The sequence below is a fragment of the Acanthopagrus latus genome, chromosome 22 (genome assembly GCF_904848185.1).
Source record: "Acanthopagrus latus isolate v.2019 chromosome 22, fAcaLat1.1, whole genome shotgun sequence".
NCBI classification, from domain to species: Eukaryota; Metazoa; Chordata; class Actinopteri; order Spariformes; family Sparidae; genus Acanthopagrus; species Acanthopagrus latus.
In genome coordinates, this window is record NC_051060.1 from 25,235,689 (window position 1) to 25,256,666 (window position 20,978).

General features: G+C 45.7%; 2 protein-coding genes across 2 annotated transcripts in view; both read left to right on the forward strand.

Annotated features, from left to right (window-relative positions):
• Window positions 1-10,592, forward strand: part of LOC119012733 (T-lymphoma invasion and metastasis-inducing protein 2) — a 34,072-nt gene extending 23,480 nt beyond the window's left edge. Inside the window, exons 7-24 of the mRNA XM_037086818.1 lie at window positions 332-517; window positions 603-749; window positions 3,315-3,380; window positions 3,676-3,754; window positions 3,868-3,957; window positions 4,507-4,743; window positions 5,364-5,434; window positions 6,730-6,909; window positions 7,039-7,107; window positions 7,185-7,310; window positions 7,387-7,495; window positions 7,610-7,789; window positions 7,888-8,006; window positions 8,101-8,209; window positions 8,286-8,344; window positions 8,474-8,564; window positions 8,686-8,773; window positions 9,091-10,592. Of these exons, the coding sequence (XP_036942713.1) occupies window positions 332-517; window positions 603-749; window positions 3,315-3,380; window positions 3,676-3,754; window positions 3,868-3,957; window positions 4,507-4,743; window positions 5,364-5,434; window positions 6,730-6,909; window positions 7,039-7,107; window positions 7,185-7,310; window positions 7,387-7,495; window positions 7,610-7,789; window positions 7,888-8,006; window positions 8,101-8,209; window positions 8,286-8,344; window positions 8,474-8,564; window positions 8,686-8,773; window positions 9,091-9,622 (2,538 nt within the window). The 3' untranslated portion in view covers window positions 9,623-10,592. The remainder of the gene's footprint in view (window positions 1-331; window positions 518-602; window positions 750-3,314; window positions 3,381-3,675; window positions 3,755-3,867; window positions 3,958-4,506; window positions 4,744-5,363; window positions 5,435-6,729; window positions 6,910-7,038; window positions 7,108-7,184; window positions 7,311-7,386; window positions 7,496-7,609; window positions 7,790-7,887; window positions 8,007-8,100; window positions 8,210-8,285; window positions 8,345-8,473; window positions 8,565-8,685; window positions 8,774-9,090) is intronic.
• Window positions 10,593-14,711: 4,119 nt separating this feature from the next.
• Window positions 14,712-20,978, forward strand: LOC119012799 (claudin-20-like). The gene is made up of 2 exons (XM_037086958.1): window positions 14,712-16,980; window positions 17,318-20,978. The coding sequence occupies exon 2, from the start codon at window positions 17,429-17,431 to the stop codon at window positions 18,263-18,265; it is 837 nt and encodes a 278-aa protein (XP_036942853.1). The 5' UTR covers window positions 14,712-16,980; window positions 17,318-17,428; the 3' UTR covers window positions 18,266-20,978.

Here is a 20,978-nt window from a genome sequence, read left to right on the forward strand (position 1 = left end):
GGACGCCAGTTTGACCGAAGTTCAGACGGACGAAAGCTTTAAAATGAGCCAACAAACAAACATGACAACCAGATTGTATCAGCTGTTCCCTCCACAGCAGGCTGACGGGAAACTGTGACATGTTTGTACCTGATGGTTCACAGCTGGAGACCCTGCGGACCCTCGATTAGGATCAGGTCTGCATGCTGGTTAATCTGTGTCTGTGAACTATGAAACTGATCCCAGAGCTGCTGTTTGACCTCAGAGCTGCTCTGACTGGAGATTAAAGGCTCATTTCACTGCTCGAGGACACAGAGTTTATATATCTTGTGTTTCTGTGTGTTGTGTTCAGATCCAGCAGTGGGAGCAGAACCTGGAGAAACTCAACCTGGACCTGTTCCGGCTGAGGTGCTACCTGTCCAGTCTGCAGGGCAGCGAGCTCCCAAACCCCAAGAGTCTCCTCGCTGTGGCCAGCCGGCCCTCCAAGAGCATGCTGGGACGCCTGGGAGTCTTCTCCGTGTCCTCCTTCCACGCCCTGGTAAGATCAGCCGGCAGGTGGAGACGTGACCTCCGTCCTCTGACTGAGCGGTGGATCTCATGTCGGACATCTCATGTCTCCTCAGGTGTGCAGTCGGGACGAGGCGATGTTGAGGCGCCGGTGTCGGACTCTGTCGGGAGGACGCCACAGGAGGCGGGGCCTGCCGTCCTCTCTGAAGGCTCTGGATGGAGTGAACAGACGCAGCGGGGACGACCGACACTCCACCTCCCAGGTAACACACACTCAGGACAACGGTCTCACTCCAACACTGCTTCTATAAAAGATCTAGACAGCTGTTAGAATCATCAGAACTTTGTTCAGCTCAGAATCAAATGTTGGTATTTTATGTTTCTGCAAAACTCAAATACAATCAGATCAGCTTGTTGATCCTCCAGCAAGCCAGAGACCGTGTGAGCCTGAAACCATTCAGCATGTCTGTGTGAGCAAACTGAAGCTGAAGAAAAGTTCCAGCTTGTTGGCTGTTTGCAGAAATATACACTGCCAACAGTTTTTCCTGGAGTTTGAGTTTTTGAGGTTCTCGTGTTTTGAGAGTGACATCATCGTCCCCGGACTTCAGTGATTGGTCGAATCTTCAGTTTAAACTGTTTTCATGTGACCACAGCGTCCACCGTTTGATTCTGGTCTACACGTCACCCCGCCTCTCTGAACACACCAGAGCTGCCGTCCGTCTCTTTGAGGTTCTGTTGTTCTGACCCAGCTGAAGCTCGGTGCTTCAACTGTGGATCCGCAGCCAGCTGAAGTTCCCATCATCCTCGGCTCCGCGGGGCCCCCGTTTGATAAACAGCGAGCTATTTTAGGACTGGGAGACTCTGGGATTTAGAGTCCAGAGGAGATAAATCTCTCTGCAGTTGGCTCCGTGTTCTGACAGACGGACGCTGTGTGAACACGGCGCCGCGTGTTCTGAGCGTCAACAGTGTTTTAATGAGCTGTCAGGTGAAGAACCTGCAGGCGGGACCACGGCCGGCCCCCCGAGCAGGACACATGAACACATGTAGCGCAGCGTCTCGTGTCTCTCCTGGTCGACGTTGTCTGCTGAAGAGTTTGTTTCTGTGAGCTGGATCCGGTTCAGGGGTTTTGTGGTTCTGAGGTGATGAGGTTTCTGGGCAGACCCACAGAGGAGGACATGTGGAGTTAATTGCTGCGTCGTCTCTGCAGGAGACAAACAGCTGGTTTAATCCCACAAGCATCTGACCAACAGCCCAAACAGTTACTGGACCAGAACCACCACCAGGTCCAGGGGCAGCGGGTTCTAACAAGGTTAATCCAGTCCAGAGAACTGTGACAGTCTGGTGACGGTCAATAAAGAGCTTTTGTCCTGTAGATAAATGTTAGTGCACATTTACAGTCGAGGTTTTTCAGCTGAGCAGCACCGGCCCATTCCTGACTGCTGGTCTTAAAACTCTGCCAGCTCAGCCACCCAGAGTCCAGAACTCAGGACGGAACATTTGTCATCAATCAAACAGGAAAGAGAGAAAAAGTCAGATTATGTGTGATTATGTGATAAACAGTGACAGAGTGATCAGCTGACAGGAGAGTTTATCACCTCTGGATCTCACAAGAACACGTCAGAACACGAAGCCACAAACCCGGATGATCACGTGACAACAGACTTCACATGAGGTCACGTTTGATTTTTGTCTCCCTGAAACAACATCGACGTCCAAAAAATCATGAATCAACAAACAGAACAGACTCAGATTCTGAGGCGTTGTGCTGAGTGGCGTGTTGACGATGCGTTCACTGACAGTCGGTGGTCCTCAGACTCCAGACTGGCTGCAGCTCCTCGGCTCTGATTGCTGCTCCGACCACACAAACCTGTAATTTTCAGCGCGGCTCAACCCCACATTTTTTCCCATGATCCTCTGGGGCTCATTTTGGTTTTCGATCCGGAAGAGAAATTAAAGTCTTTCTTTCCTCGACAGATCGTTTTTAATTAAGTTTAGATATAAACTGAGCGAGTATTTTTAGTTCTGTGTGTGTGTGTGTGTGTGTGTGTGTGTGTGTGTGTGTGTGTGTGTGTGTGTGGTGTTTCAAAATATCCCACACATGTTGAAAATCTTTTATCATTTTAAATCATGATGTTATATAAAGTTCGCTGTCAGATCATCAAGTCGTCTGTGGACGTGGTCTCCATGGTAACGCTGCTGCCACCTGTTGACCTTTAACCCCCAAGAGAACAAAGAGGGGAGGAGTCTTTATTCAGACAGCTGCTGATCTGATGAGGAGGAGGAGGAGGAAGAGGAGGAGGACTAACGGCTCTGATAGTCTTTTTTTCCTCCCAGAACTCTTTTGTCCCTCAGTTTTAATCCTTCAGTAGAGGCAGAACATGTCTCCTCCTCCTCCTCCTCCTCCTCCTCCTCCTCCTCCTCCTCCTCTTTTAACCTCCTCCCTTCCTTCCTCCCTCGTCTTCCTCTCAACATGACACCTCCTCCTTTGTTCCTCTCCTCTGTGTCCTGCTGCTCCTTCATCTCTAATTGTCCCATTACCATCTCTCTGTCCTCCTCCTCTTCCTCCTCCTCTGATCCAGCTGATTTCTCTAAACGCCTCATTGATCAACTGATTTTCTGATTGATTTTGGATTTTGTTGTTTTAAAATTCCTGTAATGCATCATGTGATGTTTGCTCAGGTGAAAACTTTTCAAATTAATTTCTCTTGTTGTTTTTTTAAGTATAATGAAATTTAAAACCTGTGTGTGTGTGTGTGTGTGTGTGTGTGTGTCTGTGTGTGTGTGTGTGTCTGTGTGTGTGTGTGTGTGTGTGTGTGTGTTTTGCCCAGAAACTTGAGTGTGCATCCAATCAGAGCGAGGCGACGCCCCCTGCAGGACGTCCTGCAGCTCTACAGGTGTGTTCACTGACTGTTTCTGTAAACTGCTCGTCTGCTGACAGATTAATTCATTCATTAATTAATTTTTCAATTGTTTTAATGTTTAACATTAAATAAAATTTAATTTGATTAAATCTGCAACTATTCTGATAATCAATAAAAAGTCTTCTGGTTCTGTGGTCTTAGAAAAAAGGATTTGCTGCTTTTTTTAATCACAAATTAAATATTTTGGATTGTTATGAAACAAACATTAATCTAATAAATAATCTGCAGATTAATCAGTAAGAACTCTGTCGTTGTTTCTGTCGTTCAGGCGACAGACGAGCTGCAGCCGCCGGTCCTCGACATCGTCACCGTCAACATCAGTCGACTCGACTCTTCTGGAGACTTTGGTGAGAAAATAATCCCCTCACAGATTACAGATTACAGAGCAGGACGACTGTGTGAGGAGCAGCTGCTGGATTAAACTAAATGTTTATTAAACCTTTTTCTGGTGACGCTGCAGGTTTCGCGGTGACGGGTCACGTGGACGGAGCAGGAAGAAGTCACGTCTACGTCAGCGAGGTCGACCCGCTCGGACTGTCGGCCAGAGAAGGTTCTGTTCTGAGTCCTGCTCATGTTTCTGTTTAAAGGGACAGTTCACGCTAAAACATTAACCTCAGTCCTCCTCAATAAAGTCAGGTGAAGTGTGGTCGTCCACAGAACAGTTCTGGAGCTTCTCAGTCAAACAGAGTTGCAGCGTTCTGCTGAACAACTGAAGCAGCTGAGACTTGATTTAAACATCAGATGTTTCCATCAGCTCGTCTGAGAACACATCACAACCTGAACGCAATGACTGGATTCACGTTTCTGGGTGAACTTTTCCTTTAACAGTTATTAAAACTTGATTAGTGTTGACAGAATGAGAGATTTTTAAATCCTAATCATTCCTGTTCCTCGGTGGACCAGCAGAGGGCGATCACGACTCTGGATCTGATTTAAAGCTGCTGATCAGAGAATCAAACCTGTCTTTGTTTAACATGAGATGCTTTAATGTGGCGGGGCACGTCGATACTTCCTGTGTGACTTATTCATTTAGATGACTAGAGAATTAAAACACGGTGGCTTTAGTTAAGATTTACATCCTCTTCCTGTTTCCCATCAGGCCTCAGGGCAGGAGACGAGGTCCTGGTCGTGAACGGGGCCACTGTGGCTGGTCTGGACCTGGACCTGATGCAGAGCGTCTTCAGCCACAGGCGGCTCCAGCTGCTGCTCAGGCGGGACCAGTCCCCCGACCCAGAGGGACCCGACCCAGAGGGGCCCGACCCCAGTGACCTGTGCCAGCCCCCGGCCCCTCTGGACCCCCAGGCCTGGACCGGTGGAACCACAAGCACGAATTCAGGTTCTTAAAAACAAGAACGAGTGTTTAATTCATCTTCTCAGAGCTTTTGAGAAAATGCTTGATTAGATTCACTGAAGCTGTGTCGATAATTTAAAACTGAAACTGAAACTGCTCCAGAACAGAAGGAGAACCACTGTAAAGAAAAGAAAACAGTAAAAAGTCAGAACCCAGAATGTTTCTACGGCGGCTCTGATCCTCTTCTCCACTGTGCAAGTCACACGGCCATCCAGATTTAAGATTCTGACCTGGTGCTGACCCGACCCGGGATGTTCGATGTCAGCGATACCGCTCAAGAGAGCAGAGTTTAATATCATGTTTAATCCAGGAGCTTCAGCTTCACCTGCAGCTGCTCCCAGGGGAGCTCTAAGTTTTCAATTAAAGGCTTTTATTCTGAAGGCCGCTCAGAGCAGCAGTACAGCAGCTTCACTCCAGGGGATTCTGGGAAAACTGCCTGCAGAACGGTACAGACAGAGGAGGATTGATCTCAGGGTTCACTGAGCGTTTAGTTTAGTTAGCTGAGAGGTCAGAGGTCAGATGGTTCTTTCCTTCACCTGTTTGGAATGGAAGATATCAAACAGAACTTTTTCAGAACCTGATCTGGATTTTATCTTCACCTCCAGATGGCGTCCTGCTTCCTGTTTCTGACGACGTTTCATTGACAGCTCGTGAGGACGACGAGCAGCAAAACCAGGTGAGAGTCCGTCTGAGAATCAGAGTCTGTAAAATCACAAAACATTTGTTGTTAGATGTGAAGAGAAACGATGTATTTTGTCATTTTCACTCAGTAAAGTGACGTCATACGCACCTAAATAACAAGATAGTAAATGAATCTGCACACGACACACCTGGAGCCTCTAAAACCTCTCAGAGACGTCAACTTCCTGTCTGCTCTGTGACTCTTTTTAAACGTTGATGATGTCACTCAGGCACTGAGGAGGACGAGGAGGTCAGAGAGACGTTCAAACGACCTGAAAACTCTTCTTCATGTCTTTAAAGTCATGGAGTCGTTCACTCGATGAGCACAATGACGTGAACGTGTCCTGATGTGCTCCACTAACTTCCGTCTGTATCTCTGCATTTTGGCTTGAATCCTTTTCCCACAATCCTCTTGTGCTTCCTGGAGTTCTTCCGACACCTTCTGTGTCATGTGACCTCTGCTCAAGACTGTTAATCCAGCTTACAGCCTCGGGAGTGTTTGTCTGACTTGAGGAGGATTAGCGGCGTCCAGTCGAACCAGAGAGAGCTCGTAGATGTTGTTCCTGACCAGCTCCTCCTCCGGTGGTGGCAGCAGGACTAAAGGTTCCCGGCAGCGACCTCTGACCCCGACCGAGGCTTCTTCCACATCCTGCTCTCTGAACATGGGCGCTCTGTGCTGGGTGCTGCCGCTGGAGGAGGACGAGGAGATGCTGGAGGAGGAGGGGGAGGAAGAGGAGGACGAGGATGAGGAGGTGTTTGCCGGCCTGGTGGAGCGGCTGCTGTGCGAGGCGACCTGCTGCCTGAGCTGCAAGCGGCGGGACGACGGCCTCGTCCTGCTGGTAAACACCTGCAGATCTGTTCTGTGTCACCTGATCATTTTAGTTTCACCTTGATCGTATGACTGGTCTGTCCCACATCCGTCCCTCCTGATGTCCCAAGACTCCCGTCGTCCTCTCCCAGTGTCCTCCTCATACCTTTGTCCTCTTTTAGTCCTGGTGACCTGATTCTGGTTGTGCAGCTGCTGCCTGCGGCACCGTGTCTCCTCGTCCTCCTCGTCCTCCTCGTCCTCCTCGTCCTCCTCGTCCTCCTCGCTGAGGGGACGATGGACAGACTCTTGTGTTTTCCTGGAGTCAGATTCAGTCCTCAGAGAGAATGTGTCCGGCTGTCAGCAGGTTATTAGCGTCCGGCAGCACAGATCACAATGATGAACACGAGGCTCATCCTCCTTCAGGGTCGGACTGAGAGCATGTCGACTTCAGGCTGATCGTTTTCTTCTGTCCCCCCCTTCAGAACATGGACCGGGTCTACTCTCTATACCAGACCTTCCCAGAGGGCCGAGCGGCAGAGGCTGACGTCCCCAGGAACCCGTACGGTAGAGAGCAGCCTGCGAGCCCCGCCCACCTGAGTGTGTGTCAGCGCCTGCGAAGAGTCATCGAGGAGCTGGTGGCCACGGAGAAGTCCTACGTCAAGGTCAGTTCTGCTGTCGGACCACTGAACACTGTGAGCGCTTAAAATAACACACAGTCACATCTTTGTTTTATTCCTGATGATTCTCCCGGTCGTCACGTGTTAATGAAGCGGCTCTGTTCTGTCTGTCAGGACCTGGTCTGTCTGTTTGACATCTACCTGACCCCCCTGCAGAAGGAGACCTTCCTCAGTAAAGACGAGGTAAAAACACAAACACTTCTAAACCAATGAGACGTCGGCTTGTTGTGTCCGTCTCTGACTCGGCGTCTCTCCCTCAGATGGAGGCGTTGTTCGGCAGTCTGCCTGAGATGTTGGACTTCCAGAGAGTTTTTCTTCAGACGCTGGAGGAGAGAATCGCTTCCTGTCCCGACTTCAGCAGCCTGGAGACACCTGGACAGTTCAAGGTAGGTCCAACATCAGGTGTGCTCACAGGACTCATCTGGTTCTGGATTATAACAGATGTTCTCTCTCTGCTCGAAGACGCTGCTCTTCTCTCTGGGAGGATCTTTTCTCTACTACGCCGACCACTTCAAGCACTACAGCGGCTTCTGTGCCAACCACATCAAGGTCCAGAAAGTCCTGGAGAGAGGTGACGACCGGCCCGTCTGCACCAAACCAGAACACCCACTTCAATTCTGTCTGTTCAAGTCTACGATCAACAAGACCAATCAGTAATCATTAAATGATGATGTCATCCTTACAGCCAAGACGGACGCGGCCTTCAAGCACTTCCTGGAAGCGAGGAATCCGACCAATCAGCACTCGTCCTCCCTGGAGTCGTACCTGATCAAACCCGTCCAGAGAGTCCTGAAGTACCCGCTGCTGCTCCGAGAGCTGGTGTCTCTGACCGACCCCGAGAGCCCCGAGCACACACACCTGACAGGTACACACACACACACACACGCACACACACACACACACACACACACACAGGTGCACCTTACCTATAACTCACCTGTATCTCACCTGTCCTCCACACAGAGGCACTCAGAGCGATGGAGAAGGTGGCGAGTCACATCAACGAGATGCAGAAGATCTACGAGGACTACGGCTCGGTGTTCGACCAGCTGGCTGCAGAGCAGATCGGACCGAACCGACAGGTAGGAACACCTGACACTCACTGAACGTTACTGATCCCTGTCTCACTATCAGTCAGCTGTTTCATTAAAGTAATTCTCCCTCACGGCTCTCCAGGTGACGGAGATCTCGATGGGGGAGTTTCTGGTCCATTCGTCAGTGGTGTGGTTGAACCCGCTGCCGTCTCTGGGCCGACTGAGGAAAGAACCGGAGCTCACTCTGTTCGGTGGGTTCAGACTCACAGCTGCCAGCAGCAGCAGTGTGTGACTGTTGTGAGTAACTTTGTGTTTTTCATCCTTCAGTGTTCAAACGAGCCGTCATCCTGGTTTACCGCGAGAGCATCAAGCTGAAGAAGAGGATGGTGAGGTTCTGTTGTGTTGTAAACATTATTGATGCCCTCGACGTGCAGTCGAGCTCCTGGACCCACATCAGACCTGAGAAACATGAAACCTGCGGTCGGATTAATAATCTGTAATCTGTTCTCTGTCAGACCGGCTCCCGCTCAGCTGATCTGGACCCCTTCAGGTTCCGCTGGTTAATCCCAGTTTCAGCAGTTCAGGTCCGACCAGCCAAAATCACAGGTGAGCGACTGATCAGAAGATGTCCAGCAGGGGGCGCTCTGACCCGACAGATCCACAGATTCAGATTAAATGTTTCAGAGTGTTTGTAGTCTGTTAACCATGTGAGTGTTTGTGTGTTCAGGCTCAGAGAACCCGTGTGTGTGGGAGCTGGTCCACAGCCGGTCGGAGGTCGAGGGACGACCGGAGACAGTGTTCCAGCTGTGCAGCAGGTAAAAACATCCGGACGAGCTGCGAGCATCTCGGTGTGAAGGCGTCACAGCTTCACCTCGTCTGTCCAACATATTCACACGTTTACAGACGTGGAAATGGATCTGAACATTCAAGCTTTTTTGTGTAAACTCGCTCTGGAAGTTGTTCTTGGATTGTTGTGTTTGTCAGGATCAGTTTTAGATCCTCAGACTTGGTTTCAGGATCAATAAGTCAATGAGCAGATCGATCACCACTGTATTGTTTTGAGTCTGAAACAGATGAATCAATAATGAAAGTGTCCCAGCAGCCGTTCACCTCTGACCCGTTTGTGTTGCAGTGGTTTGGAGACGAAGGCCAGCGTGCTGCGAGCTCTGCGCTCCCTCCTCAGAGAGCGAGTGCCCGGCGGCTCCCTGAGGAGGTCGAGGCTGTCGACGGCGGACAGGAGCAGCTCCTGGAGGAGGAGGCAGCAGCGATGTCGCTCCGACGCCCAGAGGACGGCTCATCGGCAGCCGGAGGACAGCCGCAGACCCGCCGGCGGCTCTGTCCTGGGAGACACCTGCTCGGAGCCTCTGCTGCCAAGCCGGGTCGCCGCCAACTCTGCGGGGAAGAGGAGCAGACTCTGCTCCCTGACTAGCGAGCTGGAGGCTCAGCTGCAGAGACTGAACTTCACCGAGGACGAGGCCGAGCGAGGAGCGGCGCCCAGCGAGGACAAGAGCCGGAGCGCCAGTCTGAGACGAAGTACTGCTGGAGAGGCGCTGGAGCTGCTGGAGAGAGACTTCAGCGTTCAGAGCTTGACCTCCATGATCAACGAGGACTGTTTCTACGACTCCATGCTGGGAATCCAGACGGCCCCCACGCTGCAGGGCTAATGCTAATGCTAATGAGCTAACACAGAGAGGCTGGACCGCAGAGATGGAAACTGAACTTATGTCCTGGAATAGAGGGACGTCTCACTTCTCAACCACACTGAAGGACAAACTGTCTCTACAGCAGGACGACCTCAGGCAGCCGTCTGATGAGAGAGTTCAGTACAAGTTGAGAGTTTCAGAACCGCCGTGAGGAAACAAGCCTTTCTGTCGACAGTTTGGTGCTGAACAAAGATACGTTTGTCCTCAGAAAATCTCGAACATTTTCTGACTCAAAGCTGGTTTTGTAAAATCATGACTTTCTCTAATAATAGTTAAACTGAATTATTTTGGTTTTTTTGGTGAAACTACAACCTACAAGTGATTTCTGTAAAATGTCACAACAGTTTTGTTTCCTCACATCGACTCTGAACTCGACTGAACTCCAGACTCTTCCTGTTTCGGTCTCTTCAACTATCAGAAACAAACCACAGACCTCAGAAACTCTTTCAGGAACAACGGAATCATTTTTTAAAACATAAGAATACAGAAGAGATTCCATGACGAGGACGTCGGATGAAAACAGCACGAGTGACCTCAGAAACTTAAACCCACCAACATCTGGACCTTCAGTTCTCTGTGAGGGTTCTGAGTTAATGCAGCTGTCTGTCGCTGATCGGTCGGACTCACCTGCTCACCTGTTGGTGCTGTACATATTTGTCTTGTACAGTTTGTGTTCCAGCGTGTTGTGTAGTTTCTGTGTAACAGATGTGTTCTTGACAAAAGCAGTTTGGACTGAAGCTGCTGGATCGGATCAAAGCCTTCGTGTAACCGCTGGGATGAATTCTTGTATTTATATGTTTTGTCTCATTTGAAATGAAACTTTCAACTTATTTTTATCAGCTGTTAAAAGTATTTGGTAATTTATTTTCTTAAATATTTGTGTACATCTTTTTAACGACGGTCCAATAAAAAGACAAAGTATTTAATTGTTTTTAACTTTAACTTTCCTTCTTTGAACACTGCGTTCACAGTCGACGAACAACCATGATGCCGCTTGTTTTCTTCTTCTTCTTCTTCTTCTTCTTCTTCTTCTGTGATATTTTACAGCAGGTGACTTGCTTCGCTAAGCTAGAATTAGATTTTTTATTGAGCTTGTTTCAGGAATTTTGCAAGACTGATATTTTGATTTTATATTTTTTAATCTCACGTAGAGACTTCAGTTCTCCAAAGCACCACTAGGGGAGCATTTAAAACACCATCACAGAGTTTAGATGCAAACAGACACATTTAACATAGATGAAGGTGTGTTGGTGGAGTAAAGCTGCTGTCTGCTGCTCACACAGCAGCTTTACTCCAGGACAGGACGGGGCTTGCTGGTTAGCACGCTAACTTCAGTGCAACACGATAAATAGACGTCATCACATTAGAACTGTTGTTTCTTCACAGTCTGTTTGAATATTCTGAATTGAATTTTTGCATTATTGCCCCTTTAAAACATGTTGTCTTCTTCCTCTGTGAGATTTTACAGCAGTTGACAGCTGCAGTGAGCACAGACATGTAAAAGACGTCAATCAAACGTCTTTGTCAAACATTGAATGTTGTTTTTGGACATTTCAGACGTTCAGGTGCTGAACCGGTTCTGAGCGTCAGTCAGTCATACAAACGTGAGTCTGGACATTAACAACACAATTGTACCTCTTGTCTCCCTGATGTGATATGTCTGCCGGGTAGAAATACTGGAAATGTAGTTTTGAAGCTCTCTTGTGTATATATGTGTGTATATATATATATATATATATATATATATATATATATATATTTTTTTTTTTTTTTCTTTTTTTTTTTTTTTTTTTCTGTTGAACTTATGTGTGTAGGATCATTATTTTAGGAATTTTGTATGATTGTGTTTTGTGTGTGTGTGTGTGTGTGTGTGTGTGTGTGTGTGTGTGTGTGTGTGAGATGGTGAGTCACTTCAGCTCTTGTTGCCACAGTAACTGCTGTATGTAGGAGAGAGAAAAGCTTTTAAAATCTCTGTATGCACATTTATGAGCTGGACGATCAGCTCGTTGTTCATGATGTCACATTTCTCTTTTCCAGGTGTAACATGTCAGAAATAACAACCTGTCGAGTTTCATACTCAAAGCTAATTAGGAGCTTTAGACTGTGATGATCCAGGGCTAGCTGGTTAGCATGCTAACTTCAGTGCAACACAGTTTTGGCATTATGACGTTTATTTATGATCTATATTTTCACATATTACCCCTTTTCATTAAATTTCATGATCGTGTCCATCAAATACTGACAGTAAACAATCGTGCTGGGGATCAATAATGTGTTCCGATTCCTGGAAACATTTCATTGTGCTCACGTTGTGTTAACGTTGTGGTCACGTTGTGTTCCGGTTGTGTTCCGGTTGTTGTCTGCAGCAGGTTTATGAATCCTCTCGTCAGGAGGCCATGTGTTGTGGAGGACCTGGTCTGAGGCCTCAGGTGCTGTTTGCCCCCCGCTGCCTCATTCAGCCAGTGTTGTGTTGAACAGCAGGAATGTGCTGAACACACACACACACACACACACACAAGTTGGCAGCTGGTTGGTGTGTCCCTGTTAGGTAGGTGTGTGTGTGTGTGTGTGTGTGTGTGTGTGTGTGTGTGTGTGTGTCCTCACAGTGACTGTAGGATGATGAACATGTCACGTCTCTGTCAGCTGGTGAGTTTTTTTAAATTATCTTTACTTATCTAAAAATGATTTGTTTTAAATTTAAAGAGCTGACTCATGTTTTTCAGTGGCGTGTGTGTGTGTGTGTGTGTGTGTGTGTGTGTGTTTGAAGTGAAGCCTAATTAACAACATTAAACATGTAGTTGTAAAAACAATCTGACGGGCAGGTTTGTGATTGGCTGTTGATTAAATGGAAATCAATCACATCACTGATGAGCCTGATGGATCTGAAATGAGTGAAATAAAAACATTATTTTATTATTTATTGATCATAAATTAAATGTTTATTCTCTGTGGTGAATTTTAATTATAAAGTCGCTTTTTCTGCTTTACATTTGTAAAAATAGAACAATATGTGCTGTCAAATTGAATCATTGATTCTCTGATTTACTTATTTAAAGGTCATATTAATAAAGTTGTAATGAAGACAAATCATTTTAATAATAACACGTCTGTAGAGCTGGTAGGAAGGTTCACAATCATTCGTCTGGTTGTGAATCAATCGTTTAAAAATGTCCATCGGGTCCAAAGTGATTGTTTCGTATCTGTGTCAGAATTCTGACAGTCAGCCAATAGAATCGCTCTACAGTGTGTTTGTAGCGGCCATTTTGTGCCCAGCAGCTGTACTGTCCTAATGTTAGCAGGCTAGTGATAGCAATGTTAACGTTAGCTGCGTTAGCTGACATTACACGTGTCCCGTCAGCTCGACTGGAGGAGGAGCGTCTTCGGATCCAGACAACAATTTAATTTGTTAACAAATGATGTAAATGTTTGTTACAGAAGACTGAAGAAAATTATATCAATGAAAGAAAGGGAAGATTTTATTTACACATCCTGTCTTTATTTCTTTATTTCTTTATTTCTTTATTTCTTTCTTCTCCCTCGCGGTCTCCGAACACTGAAATTATCAATAATGAGACTTGAAATAAAACCAACAGAACAAAAAGATGGAAATCACAACCGAGCCGCGTGTGTGTGTGTGTGTGTGTGTTCAGCTGAGATAAAGCAGTTCATTTATATTCCTGTCTGTTGCTGATTGATGGCTGATGGAGCCTCAGGGGGTTGGGTGTGTGTGTGTGTGTGTGTGTGTGTGTGTGTGTGTGTGTGTGTGTGTGCCAGATGGTTTGCTCCAGGCTATTATCACTGTGACTGTGAGAGGTCGAAGGTCAAACTGTTTGCTTTAATGTGAAGCTAATTTCATGTTGGATCAAAGCCAAAGAGACTCAGAGTCGATGTGGAGGAACGACTTCTTCATGAGCTGCAACGTCCTCTTCTTCTTCTTCTTCTTCTTCTTCTTCTTCTTCTTCTTCTTCTTCTTAGTTAATTTAATCTAATACTTTTTTTAAATCCTTTCAAACACTTCTGCAGCATCGTAGGAAACAAATTAACACAAATATGAAACAAAATCGGCTGATTGATCACTTGATTTATATTAACAATCACACAAAAGCAGCGTCATCAATAACACACTCCAAAAATGAAACAGAGTCCCAGCAAAACATGAAAACAAACACAACAATCAAAAAGTAAAATAAGATAAAAAGGTAAAAATAACATTAAAGATTAACTAAGAAAAAAATCAAACACTCAAAATTTTACAGATTAAATGAAAAACTAATAAATGAAAAAAATAATAAATTACACAAACACAACCAAACAATTTAACAATCAACTGAACAAAAAATCATCTAAACAACAATCAGATGAAAAACAAAATTGAAGATTAAACAAAAAAATAAATCTGAACTAAAACAACAGAAACAATGAAATAGAAATTAAAAACACACCAAACCAAATATTTAAACATTAAACAAACAAAATATAAATTAAAACAAACAATAAACAACAAACATTTTAATAATGAATTACAATAAATAAACCACAACAAACACCTTTAAATTATAATAACATAAAACTAAATATCAAAATGAAAAACATTAAAAAGAGAAAGATGGAAATTAAAACCTGCTCTCTTCTGATCAAATGTCACTAAATTAAATACATTAAAAATAAACACAATTAATATTAATAATAAAAATCTGTCGGAGACTCGACACAAAGAAAATGTTCAGTTTGTCCTTCATGCTGTTCAAACGTACGTACGGAGGCCTGCAGGCGTCAAACCTCCAGAGGCCACCATGTGTGTGTGTGTGTGTGTGTGTGTCTGACACACTGCAGCACCTCAACATGAGTTATTACACACACGACTTAAAGGAACAGACCGCTGTTTTCATGTCCGACTCGTCTCACCAGCAGGTCGTCGTGATTTTAAAATCAATTATCAGCTTCTGAAATATCACTTCAAACATCTCAGTGTCCAAAAGGAAAGAAAAGGTTTGCAGAGTCCAGGGTGAGCCTGGGCTCCGTAAACCTTTTCCTTCCTTTTGGACACTGAGATGTTTGAACAACAATCCTGAAATCTACGATACGAACAAACATAACAATTATAAATCATGAGCAGCAGGAGCTCTGACGGAACTGCTGTCTTTATTAAATATACATCTTTATACATCTTTTAATAGCAAAAATTAATTGTTTTTAACTGTATCATTTTATGACCTGCTCATAAGTAAACATTATTATATTCATGTGTCTTCAGACTCAGGAGCTGCTGGAAACTAAAACCAAAATATTTTTTAAAAAATGTGCAATAAAAATCAACTTGTCTCTAAAAACCTGGAGTTGTGTGCTGCAGGACAGGAAATGATGGAAACATCATCTACAGTCAGTTTTTATAAATGTTATTCTGCTTCCTTATTTTTAAAAATAATACATAAAAAAAGACTTTAATCTTTTTTATAAATCAAGCTCTTAATCTTTTTAATTTAACAAATAAGACACAAGTTATTCTTTAAATAAAAGTCTTGAAACATTTTCATCAGTTGTGTTATTTTTAAATTAACTCTTGTTTAAATGTCTCGTCAGTAAAAACAATAATCAAACATTTAAAAGTGTTAAATCTCAGATGTCAGAGCGTCCCTGAACGCAGCAGCAGAGTTTTCCCAGCAGCCTTTGCTCTCCGCTGCAGCGCGACAGTGAATGAATCTTTTTCTTTGACTCTGAACTGATGTGGGATCAATGTGACCGAGTGTGTTCGCTTCAGTCTGATTAACACGATTTCACAAAACATTTATGAACTCGTCCTGAAAGTTTAAAACCATCAGGAGCAACTTCACAATAAATAATGTTTAATAAAGACTTTAATGTGTTTGTATTAACTATAAATGTCCTGTTCATTCCTGCTGGTTTGGATTAATTACTGATCTGATTAGGATCAATCACTGTGATTCTGCAGACTCATCTGATATCTTTTTGTAAACGTTGGTGAGTGAACAGGTTTTTATTTGTCTGAATATCAGAGAACTTGTTCTGAGTCACAACAATCTAAACATGATTTAATTTCTCTTACTGTGAATCGAATCGTTCAGTTTGTCTCGTGAAACTGAATATTTTCAACTCTTCAGGCCTTCAAACATCCAACATGACGTCACGTGTCCAGACGGAGGCCGGACCGTCGATGTGTCGTACATAAAGCTGAATAAAGTCTGATAGGTTCTGATGGATCCGACCACAGCCCAGAACCTCCATCAGAACGTGCTGCAGTAAAGCTCCGGTGCGTCCTCGTGCAGGATGACCTCACCGCTCTGCGTCTCTGGTGGGAAACGTCGTCTGCGTTGAGTTTGTGTTTGTTGTGAGTTCTGCAGTGAGCTGACATGAAGCTCAGGGACTTTACAGTTGTGTGTTTCCCACAGAGCTGCTGGAACGAGCAGGAACTGTTTACTGTGTGCAGCCTGCTGAAGCTGCTCGTGTCGGAGCAGGTCTGAGGCTGATAACACTCAGGCTGCAGGATTATGGTAATAACAGGCTGCCGGCGGCTGACTGCCGGGTCCCATCGCAGCCGGCTGGGTGGGCGGGCTGCGGGCGCTTATCACCGCGTTGCAGAGGGCGATTCTTCACACAGTCACATGACGGGCGACACCTTGATTCACACTGCAGCTGGACAAAGAACAGCTCAGCGGTTTTATCACCAAACACCACGAAGATGACAGAGCGACGCTGCACGCTGATTGTTTTAAAAGCACGAATGATCCCGTCGCAGAGCGGCGAAGGTCTCCGACCACAGATATGATCAGTAATCATCAGTAATAAGGTTCAGGAGCAGGTTTAAAAGACGCCGCCGCATTTTTCAAACTGCTCGTAAAACTCTTCCCGACTGTTATCTGACAGAGCGACGAGACGGAAACGCAGTCATCCAGAGAAAACAATCAGAAACAATCATTTTCAGGTAAACGGCTGCTTTTGTGTGGTCGGAGAATCGTCTGTCGGTCGGACTCGCCATCAACTCATCAGATAAGAACGCTGCTCTGCGGCTCCTTCAGCAGAGCCGGCGTGACCTTCAGGTTGGAAACAAAAACCTGTTTCTTGTTCGGTCAGTTTTGTTCGTACGAAGGTTTTTCGAGCTCACAGAGAAATAAAAGCAGGACTCCTGCTGCATCTTTACCAGAATGGGATGAAACTGTATGTACAGTTGCCAAGGAGACGCCGTCAGAGCGGCAGTTAGAGGCTGTTAACCCACACACCCTGTGATTTCATTCACACGGCTTCTCTCTGCTCCATCCTCCTCAGGAATCACTTGAGGAGACGCTGCCAGAGACTCAACACAGGTAGGACTCAACACTCCACCTGAACACACGACCGCTCTGCTCCGGCTGCAGGTGCTGAGGTGAGATTACAGGACGATTACACCAGCAGAAGTAAGTTGAGTCCAACAGAGCTGTTAGTCCTCCCTCTGTGCCGGCGTCTCCTGCAGTAATCCCCGGAGACGCTGCAGCTTTAAATGGACATAATTGAGTGTCAATGATCACCACATCAGCTGCAGAGAAACTAACGCAGGCAATCAGCTCCCACAACACTCAGCCCCGCCGGAGAGGACGGCCGTCAGCAGCCTCAGCTGTGCGTCCGTCACGCTCACTTCACTTCTCATTTCTCCTCTGGTTGCAGCTCGCTGGAGCAGTGCTGAGGAATTATCTGCTGTCAGGACCTGCCCGGGACACCGCCGCCGCCGCCGCCACCGCGCCAACAAGGACCAGAGCTGGACGGGGGGGCTGAGCCATGCTGTCCGCCGCCATTCAGATCCTGGCGTTCGCCTTGGCACTCCTGGGCGTCCTCGGCACCACCGTGGCCACTCTGCTGCCCAACTGGAAGGTGAGCATCAACGCCTGGTCCAGCGTCATGACCCCCATCTCTCAGATGCAGGGTCTGTGGATGGACTGCGTCTGGTACAGCTCCGGCGTCTTCAGCTGCACCATGAAGAACTCCATGCTGTCGCTGCCGGCGTATCTGCAGACCACTCGGGCCGCCATGGTTCTGTCCTGCCTGGTGGCAGCGTTCGGTCTCTGCCTCGCCTCCCTGGGGCTCAAATGTACCCGCTGGGGGGGCAGCCACCGAGCGAAGGGGCACACGGCCATCGCTGCAGGGGGCTGCTTCGTCCTCGCCAGCTTCCTGTGCCTGGTCCCCGCGTCCTGGTTCACCAACGAAGTCATCACCGCCTTCCTGACCACCGACCTGCCGGACAGCAGTAAATATCAGCCTGGAGGAGCTCTGTGTGTGACGTTTATCTCTGCCGGCTTCCTCCTGGCTGGAGGGGTCATTTTTTGTTTGTCATGTCCCGGAAAGAGGACAGGACGACCGGACTACGATTCCCCCGCTGACCCGGACAGAACTCTGATGTACGGAGACGAGCAGCGGCGGCGGGTGCTGCAGACGGAGCGCATGCATCCAAAAAACAGGCAGAACAGGAAGGTTCATCTGCGGATGGACGGAGTGAAGCAGCAGAAACCTCCTCAGGAGAAACCTGGACAGGATCAGGAGCAGAAAGTCTACTCGTCTCCGTCCAAACTCCCTCCTAAAGACATCAAGGACAGCTACAGCCTGCAGGAGTACGTTTAACCCTCGCCGCTGAGAGCTGATGTGTGGAGTTTACAGCTGAGGCGCTCTGGCTCTCTGACAGGAGGAGGTGGGCCGAGGGGGAATAATTACCAAATGTCAGGAAAAAAAAAACAGATTGTGGATTCAGCCGAACGAGACGGAGAGCAGAGGATCGGAGCTCTGCGAAGGACCAGAAACCACAGACGACAAACGGTGTAAATCCTTTAATGACTGCTGCAGCTTCACCGAACCAAAGAAGAACAAAACACAAAGAGCAGAAGAACAAAATACAAAGAGCTGAACCTGCTGATCACAGAAAACAATAACTGAGCTCTGCCTGGGACTGAAAGCCATCGCTGTCCAGCTGTAGACGGGTCTGAGATTGGCTGTTCGGGCCGGGCCGGACCAGAACTGTCTGACGATTCAACCAACAAACTGCAGAAGAAAAACAGACAAATTCAAAGAAAAGAAAAAGATTTATTTTAAAATAATGACACACAAAAAAAGCATTAAAAACAGAAGATGTGTTGTAACTAATTTATAATTCAGTTATAGCTAGAAAAATGTAAAAAATTATTTTTATGCATTGAGGTTCATGGAAACGTGACAAAATATTCTGTTTGCACATCAGACGAATCCAAGGAATGAAAATAAAATAAGTTCATTTAAAAACAATACTGTTAAAATACGACAGAATTTAAAATAAGATTATTTCAAATGAAATGTCATTTAAAATGAGTTCTTTCTTCATGAAAATACATTTATCATTTATTCATAAAGATGACAACCAGCAACTGTATATATGGAGAGAGATAAATAAAGTTAATGACTGTGAACTAATGTCAAACCACTGAGGTCCAAATTTTACATGTGGCTGGTTTTGTTAACGTTTGCTGGTTGATTCGATGTGAGTCTTCATGGCGCCTGATATTTCTAAGATGTTAAATACTGTAACAATTAGACCAAAAGTCCTGACAAAGTTTGGAGCCAGTTGCCACTAATTTACACTCGCTTTCAAAATAACTGAGCTGATTAAACTGAAGCGTAAAACATGATGCTTAAAGTTTCAAAATAAATGTCTGCACAGCTTGTTAGCTTAGCATAATCACATAAATCTGACCAGCAAATCATTCGTTTGAAACTAGTTTACTCACTTTAACTTTAAATTAAGTTTTGAGTTTCATGAGTAAAGTTTTATATATTAAGTAACAAATCAAGAAGCACAAAGACGAAGAAACAAACAAACATCAGATGTCTCCGAACAGCTGGTGGAACACAACAACCTTTTTAAATTAAATAAATTACAAAAAAAATTATACGATACATAAAATATGGCGAAAAAAAGTTTTTTTGTTTTTCGCTCTCTTCAACTTCAAATTCCAAAACTTGTTGCAAAATCAACATTTCAAAGATAAAAAGATAAAAGATAAAATACAGAAAGGAAAGTAAATCCTGCATTTTGTACAGCGGCGTATTTAATAAATGCAGATCATGACAGAAAGAAAATGACTGAGCTGCTGAGCACAACAACAAAATACTGAGTGTGACTTCAGTTATGATTATTATAAAAAATGATTGATAAAGAATTGATAACTGGGATTGGCTCCAGTAACCGCCGCGATAAGCCGTAACATCCCTGATGGATTAAGCAGAAGAAAATGAGATGAGATCGATAGAGGAACCCAACAGCCGCTCAGCTGGACTCAGAGACACAGAACCCTGCTGGTTCCGCCCGTCACGTCGGCTCTGGGCCGGCTCTGAAGCGACCCGCAGGCCGTCCTCTGGCTGCATGCTGTCTGTGCTTTAGATGCTGCTTACAGCTTGACTGTAGTCCGTCATAGAGAGACGGAAGCAATAAAAACATGGCTGATTTTTTTTTTATAAAACTGAAAACGAGTCCTGATCCAAAGTGTCAGATCGACGGCGTCCGCTCCGTCTTTTCGCAGCGGTCCGGAGGGAGGCGAGAGGTGCAGCGCAGCGTGGAGAGAGGTAATGATGCTCTTTGCTTTCCCATTATCCTCTCAGCACGGCTGGATGCACACTGCACACAGCCTCCACCACCTCCACCCTCCTCCAGCTGCACCAGGAGGACACCCAGTCACTGCCGGCCTGATGGAGTCCAGCCGTCTGCAGTATTGTGTTCTGTTCTGTCCTCCAACCTGAGGTGAGCTGTCAGTCAAACAGCCTCTCAGGAAAAAAAACACTGATGTGAGAAAATCAAAGTGGACTCATCAGCGCTGCAGCAGCCGAACGCTGCGACGCTTTAAGAACTGACACGAAGCTTTCAGGCACCAGAAACCAGAAAACTTCAGCAGACAGAAAATCGATAATTCTGTGTTTCTTTAAAAAAGATGCAAAAACAGGATGTGAACAGAACAATTCACGTCCTGTGTTTCTGCTTTCTGCTGCTTTTTAGACGAAGAGCTGAAGTTTTTGGACAAACACTTTGTGAACCCAAATTCAGAGTATTGGAAAGTTCTACAACAGCTCTGAGTTTTATTTTGATTCATTTCCCTCCATCTGATCATCATGTCAAGTTATTTCCTTCTGACAAGTTACAAAATAAAAGTAAATAAATAGTTTCAAGTCAGTGAAAAAAAATGTCTCTTTACCTTCACGTTGATATTTGAAAATCTGGGAATCAATATTGTTTCTTTTGTCTTTAAAGGGCAATTCCAGTATTTAAACCTTGTATTTGCATATTTTGGTTCATAAATGATTCATACACACCAAA